The following is a 7,141-nucleotide window of genomic DNA, read 5'->3' as shown; positions in this document are numbered from 1 at the left end:
ATCATATTAATCTTATTATTTGCTCATATGATTGTATGTCTGTATTCGCATGTGCGCGTTCAGAAATTCAAATCATGATTTTATCAATACATATATGTATATGTATATTACATGCGCACGCATTAATTTGCATGTTCATCATTCAAATATATTTATATGTACATACATACATATTTGTATATACTTCCGAACAACTAATGCATAAGCATACAAACATACATATGCGTCCACATGTGAATATGTATGTCACCAACCCAAAATTGAAGCATTGTTCTACAAAAACAACAATTGTCTACATAGCAAAAGCACCACAAGTCAATATGGCAGCCAATTGGCGAAGAACAAATGTAGTAAATCTTACAACAAACATTTTCATTCATAAGCCCAGGCGCAAATTTCACAAGCAACGTCGCTTCATTCATAAAAACAGACGCCGTAACATCTCCTCGAGCATGCCTTTGCCAACAAGCGTCTTTTCGCGACGATGGCAAAAGCTAAAAATCATAAATTTAACAACTTTCTGATGATTCTTCACAGAAAGAAGTGACAAAAGTGGCAACATTTTACAATATTTGTCTAATATATTTTTCCGTGACTCGCAAAAATCTGCGTCGATATGTATTCACGCTTATACATACTTATGCATATATATTTACGCTAGCTTGTTGGCGACGCTGTTCGAGCAGAAAGGGAAGCGGTAACAATCGGCGATCGTTTGTAAGGGTGCGAACAGAGCGGCCGCTTGTTGCCGAGCCGAGCCGACTGACGCTTATTGCGAGAACCAATGCGAGAAAACTGGTACTATACAAATTAGTACAAATAAGCGCGAACAGGTCATAGTGGGCGCCGAGCTGGTCAGAGCGCAAAGCTGATTGAATGCGAGAAAACAGTTCCAAAGCGTATTCCAGCGCCGAAAACATTGTTTATTCTGCGAAAAGCAAGTTTTGGACATAAAATTCTTTGGAAAAAGTGAAATCAAAAATTATATGCTGTCATTCATCATTTAATGGCATTCTTGTTGAACTTTTCTTGAGTACAGTCGTGTGTTTTGGTTTATTTAAAATGAATGTAGAAGAATTAATAAGTGAAGTTTTTTCTCGGCCGGCTTTGTGGGATCAGAAAAATAAATGTTATCATAACCGTGTTTTAGTGGAAAAGCTATGGATGTCCGTTGCTTCAGAAATGAAAATACCAAGTAAGTTACATTGAAATTTATTATATTTTATTCATGCATACGAAATTACAAAATTTATCTCTTATTAATCTACCATTTTTGACACTTGTTTTATTGAATTCTTTTATGATTTTTTCCAAATGTTTTTTTTGCACTTCTTCTTTTAAATTTTCATCTAATCCTTCTAAATCAATAATTATGTTGTATAGAAGGCATATACATTTTACAATGAGTTCAGCGAACAAAGGATTCGTTTCAATGGGTTTCCATAATATTCTGAACCTTGCACTTAATAACCCAAAGGCGCATTCAATGCACTTTCTAGCTCTTGAAAGCCGGGCATTAAAATATTCATGGTCTTCTTAACGGCTTATCCCCTTAACAAACATTCTAAAAGGGGATAAGCCTCATCCCCAAGAAATACATATGGCACAATTTCTTCACTGTTTGGCAGACATGTATTTCCTAGTACAGGTAGTTCTCCACTTTTTAAAAGATTAAAGATTTTGGAAGAGCTAAAAGTGCCACCATCACTTTGCTTTCCGTATCCACCAACTTCAACCGCAATTAATTTGCAGTTGGCATCGGCAATACCTTGCAACACAATCGAAAAAAAGTGTTTATAATTATAATACATGGAACCAGTATTTCCTGGACACTTGATTCGTATGTGCTTCCCGTCGATAGCACCAATACAATTTGGGAAGTTCCATAGCTTCCAGGATTGCTCTGCAATTTCTTGAAAACATTGTTCGTTTGGCTGCGGCATATGTATAGTAAACATATTATCCCATAGATCTTGGGTTGTCTCCTTAACAATAGCTTCTACTGTTGATTTGCCTAGCCGAAACGAAAAAGCTAGTGAGGCAAATGATGCTCCAGTTGCCAGAAATCTAAATAAGAAAGTTAAAACAAAAATTGTTATTTAAATTTATATTATATTATTTGTATAATTTTTTGTATTTTATTGTTTAAATTCATGTATGCATATAATTTTTATCATATTTTAATTATATGGCTTTATTTGATCTTGCAGAGGAAGACTTAAAAAAAAATGGAAGTATTTACGCGATCAATTTCGATGTGAAGTACGCAAAATTCCAACTCCGAAATCGGGGGATGCCGCATCACAAATTACTTCGAGTTGAAGAAGAAGAGGTTGAATATGAAGAAGAAATTGAAGATATTCTCAACACTTCACAAGTCGAAGAAACAAGAGATATGTGCGACAATGACGAGTTCAGCTGTGAAGTTCCATCAAAAAAAACAAAATACCTCTAACAGCACTGCCCAATTGTTGGAAATTGAAAAAAGAAAATTGGCACTGCTGGAAAATAAAAAAATGGAAAAAAAGACTGTATTGGATGAAGATGAAGCATTTTTTGTAACTCTTTTGCCGCATATTCGGAAGTTGGACCCAGAGAATAAATTTCTGTGTCGAATGGAAATGCAAAATGTACTTTATAAATACGTGTATGCAAAAGTTAAAAATATGCCCACACTGTCCAATGAAACTTCAAGATACGCGCCTTTGTCTTCACCAATCAGCGTTTCTTCTGAAAGCTACCAGATAAATTCTTTAGACCTTAGCACAATTCTTTGTTTTCAACCGATCTCATTTACCACAGTTGAAGGTACAAATATACCATCAACTTCATCATCATTGGTTCCAGACCAAAATGCAATGGAAACTATAATTTATTCATCTTTAAATTCTTCCTAATTAATTTATATTATTTATTTTTAATTTTTTTGTTTAATTTTTCTTTTTATTTATAAAAAAATGTATTCATGAATTTAATACAATAAATACAAATATATAAAACATAAAAAATTTCTTACCTGAGAGTTACTATCAAGCGTTCACATGGACATATTGGTACTTTAATAAAATTACTCCACTTCTTTTTTAATTTATCACCAATCTTTTCGAGAATATAGTCGAAAGTTTCAATACTCATTCGAGTATATTCTTTAAACTTGGCAGGATATTTTCTTAAATCACTATATAAGTGATGAAATTCTCCAAATTCACTTCGTTTATCATTTATTGGATGTTTTCCTAATGATTTTTTATTGATAAAATACTTTAAAACAGTAGCCGAAGCTAAATACTCATCATCTGACGAATCCATATCTTTTCACTTCAATTTCACAAACACGAATAAACAAAAAACCCAAATGCATACAAACATACATAAAACATAAATAATAAATAAAATATCAGCGCCGATTCTCGCATCCACTATGCACACTCAAACTTTTTTTCGCATGAACAAGTTCTCGCAATAAGCGTCAGTCGGCTCGGCTCGGCAACAAGCGGCCACTCTGTTCGCACCCTTAGTTTCTTTCGGCACAGCTCGGATTTTCTACCAACAACACAATGTTGTGGCGCTTTACCGTCGCGTCAAAGTGTAAACACAATGGCTACGATAGACTGCAGCGGCATGACAGTGAACTGAAAACGTCGTTGTTCATCTTACTACATGTACATTTTGAGAAGCAACAACAACACAATGGCCGGCATGTACACAAAACAACGCAGTTGTCCATTTTGTATGTACACAATTTCGTTGTGGCCATACTAATACCTTTCACTTCAATGAAATTTTAATATTTTGTTCAAAGTGAAATTTTTATGCAAAAAATAAGTAAATAGGTCAATATTTTTGCTTTAAATTATCAATTGTTATTACAAATGATATAATATAGCTATAATATAGCTATTTTATGCTTTTATTTGTAAAATAACATCAAGTTTGTTAGAGCTGTGAATAATTTTACATTTTACATATTAGTGGCATCACCACTCTCACCTCCTCTTTCTATCTTCCATTCTACTGTCGACTCTACTGTCGTCGTACTGTCGTTGGCAAAAATAGGAGGATATTGAAGTTAGCGAGAACGACAACTGTCGGCCTGCAGTCGTGTAGTCGTGCAGCTGTCAAAATAACACTGCCCATAAGAACGTGTGTATTTTAATATTTGACAGATGTAGTTTGCAGTCTGTCGTAGCCATTGTGTTTACACTTTCATCTTCTCTGCCTCGGCATATATGCCATGTCATCATATGCCGTAAATACATATATTTATTTCTCTTCATATTCTTTGTTGAATATGTGGAGAACTGTTAAAAATGTTAACATTTTACAGCGTGACTTCTATAGCTGTGAGGTGAATTCCTTACTATAAATCTAAGAAATGTTCGCTGTCGAAACTGCATCTTCTCTATGTTTTTATGTTTTCTGGACAAGCGTGTAAACTGTCAAAAGCTAACAAAATGCGATGAGCGTGTTTCACCACAGCTAGCTCGGAAGGAGAAATGTTAACAGTGGCGCGTGAACAGAGCTGAGCATTTAATGAAAATTATGCTCAGAAATATATATTGCTATTACAGACGTATGTTGGCCTTTTGCTTATAATTTTATACGTTTAGATGTCTTCATATTAATTGATATGATTATCATTTTGCGTATTTTTATGAATAAATTATGTTATTTTCAATATATATATATGTAGTTAATGTGTGAATAAAAGTTAATTTTTAAATATTTCTTATGTTAGGTAATATAATATAATTTCATATATGCATATGTTTTTATATATATGCGATATACATATGTATATATCCTAATAATTACATTTCTTCCTTTAAATTTTCCTACGCATCTACATATTAGCACATAATTACATACATACATATGTAAGTACACTTCAAATTCAATTCGTGATATTATCATTTATCAGTAAAAAGTGTGCGCGCACTGCTCTATATGTACATATGCATATGTGTACATATGTCAACCAACATACAAATATGCGTATACATGTAAATATATCACCCTCAAAAACTACAAACATTCCTTTACAAAAACAACAATAGTTGGAAATAGCATCATACATACTTACATATATGCGTACACAAGTTAAACTTTCTCTCGTTGAGAAAGCTAAAAAAACAAAATTGTTTTCGCGTTTAACAGCGGTGCTGCATGGATGGCAGCGCGACCGCGTTACTTTATTGATTGACATAAAATGTGACTAAAATTAGTGCTTAACATAATTTTATACCTAAATTCCGTCTAGCCTGCAGTGTGGTGGTGTGACGCACTTCCAGGAATTGGCTTGTGAAGGTGTATAAGCATTTCGGGTGCGCGTGCCGGAAGTCAAGTCGTTGTTACTGAAACTGCTGCGGCGATTTGCTTAAGTCAGTAAGTTATGTAGTAGTTGCGCAAGTTATGTTGTCGAATTGTTGATAGGTGTTGTATTAACTCTTCCCCTCTTAGTTCGATCGTCCGCGATCGGTGTTATTGTTGGGCTGCGATGTTGTAATTTGCAGGAACGGGCCTTTCTGCACGTTTGCAATAAATTCTGCTTCTGGGCTAGGCGAAATGTACATTTTTTGTTTTTCTTTGATAATAAAAAATAAAATTGCAGTAGTGTCTACTATAATTAAAACAATTGAAATATCAGAACATAAGCTAATTATTGAGGATACACTGTTTCCATTCTTTAGTAATTTAAAATTATTTTCATGCTGAAGCTGTTTTATGTACAATGCTTCCATCTTAATTTCTTTATTAATTTCGTTTGTATCATTTATTTTTGTTATTACATTTGGTAATACAAATGTTTCAAATATCCTCAAGATTACATTGAAATATGTTCTATTAGAAATTTTTATCTCACAATTTTCGAACCTTAATAAAAATGTGCCTTTTTGGCTTATCTTTTGTTTATTACAATTTTGGGTTATATTTGAATTAAAATTCTTAAATACAAGGGTGCCTGGTAGCACTTCTATTACATCAGGTTTATTAAAATTTTCAAGCTTACAGCTCGCTTCTTTAAACATTAATATATTGCCTATACATGTGTCTTCAATTCTTATAATATTCTTTTCTAAATTATCCTAAATTTCTAATTGGTACATTTTATTGTCCTCGTCTACAAGGATTTCTAAATGGCTTAGTATTACTGATTTATTATTAATGTTTGGGATGGGTTCAAACTTTATTTTGGATAATGTATTCTGGGAATATTGAGGTATGAGGAGGGATAGGATGATTGTATTTTCCTGAAATAGTACGGCTGTTCTAATGTGGCTGTAACTTTCAAAATTGTTAATATGATTCAGTTCAGTAGGGGTTAGAATGTCCGTCGGCAAGATACCTAATTTAGTTGATAAAATGATTTGTCCGATGTCATCTACGTGATTGCGTAAAAGCGATATGCCGTTGTTAATTTGGTAAGTATGCATGATGAATTGAATTTCGTCCTCTATTGTCTTTATTTTATTTTGTGCTAATTCAGTAAATTCGTTTATGTAACTACCAATAACAGTTTGTTGTTTGTTTATGTGGTCTGTAATGTTCGTTATCTGTCCAGAAAGTAAGTCGCTAATTTGCATTAAATTGTTAACATTATTCGTGGTAATTTCTTCGTTATTATGAATTCGTGTGAGAGCGTCCCTAATTTCTTTTTCATCGTCACTGTCAATGGAGCCTGCTATAAATTTTAGTCCTTTTCCTACGATATTGAGTAAGCCTCGTTTGACTTTAAAGTGCGGATGCAAACCGTCTAACTTAGCTTCTAATAAAACAAAATTTTTATGGATTGAGTCAAGAAATTGTCTGTCCTCAAAAGTGATTGCTTTTAGAGTGTTAATGTTGCCTGAAATAAGCGATAGCGTTTCTTCATATTTCGTTAAATTGATGAAATGTAAAATTTTGTCGTAATGGTTGATTGTCCCTACTTCTCCTGTCTTAATGGGTAGGTACCCGTTGTTGTTGGTAAGATCCTGTATGTCGATTTGTTGTGTGATCACGGTCAATGTCATCGTTAGTTGAATCAGAAAGGTATAGTAGCGGGTCATTATGACTAACTGGAAAAATAATTTTAATATTGTTTAATATTTTTTTTGTGAACGATTTTACCTGACTTAGTTTTAATTGTGGAATTGTAGTT

General features: G+C 33.3%; 1 protein-coding gene across 1 annotated transcript; it reads left to right on the top strand.

The window, feature by feature from the left end:
* The first annotated feature begins 1,062 nt into the window (after window positions 1-1,062).
* On the top strand, window positions 1,063-2,897 carry LOC120780174. The gene is made up of 4 exons (XM_040112450.1): window positions 1,063-1,208; window positions 1,753-1,818; window positions 2,211-2,298; window positions 2,346-2,897. The coding sequence occupies exons 1-4, from the start codon at window positions 1,063-1,065 to the stop codon at window positions 2,895-2,897; spliced, it is 852 nt and encodes a 283-aa protein (XP_039968384.1).
* Window positions 2,898-7,141: the final 4,244 nt, after the last annotated feature.

Source organism: Bactrocera tryoni, unplaced genomic scaffold (genome assembly GCF_016617805.1).
Source record: "Bactrocera tryoni isolate S06 unplaced genomic scaffold, CSIRO_BtryS06_freeze2 scaffold_207, whole genome shotgun sequence".
Classification (NCBI taxonomy): Eukaryota; Metazoa; Arthropoda; class Insecta; order Diptera; family Tephritidae; genus Bactrocera; species Bactrocera tryoni.
The sequence above is the reverse complement of the archived record's forward strand: the minus strand, read 5'-3'. Positions and strand labels throughout refer to the sequence as shown.

Excerpts from the sequence above, each read along its gene's own strand:
- LOC120780174 (XM_040112450.1), top strand. The coding sequence starts at position 1,063 with ATGAATGTAGAAGAATTAATAAGTGAAGTTTTTTCTCGGCCGGCTTTG. Across the intron at positions 1,819-2,210 it reads AATTATAATACATGGAACCA|AGGAAGACTTAAAAAAAAAT; the intron begins GTATTTCCTGGA and ends TTGATCTTGCAG. Across the intron at positions 2,299-2,345 it reads CTCCGAAATCGGGGGATGCC|AAGAAATTGAAGATATTCTC; the intron begins GCATCACAAATT and ends TTGAATATGAAG.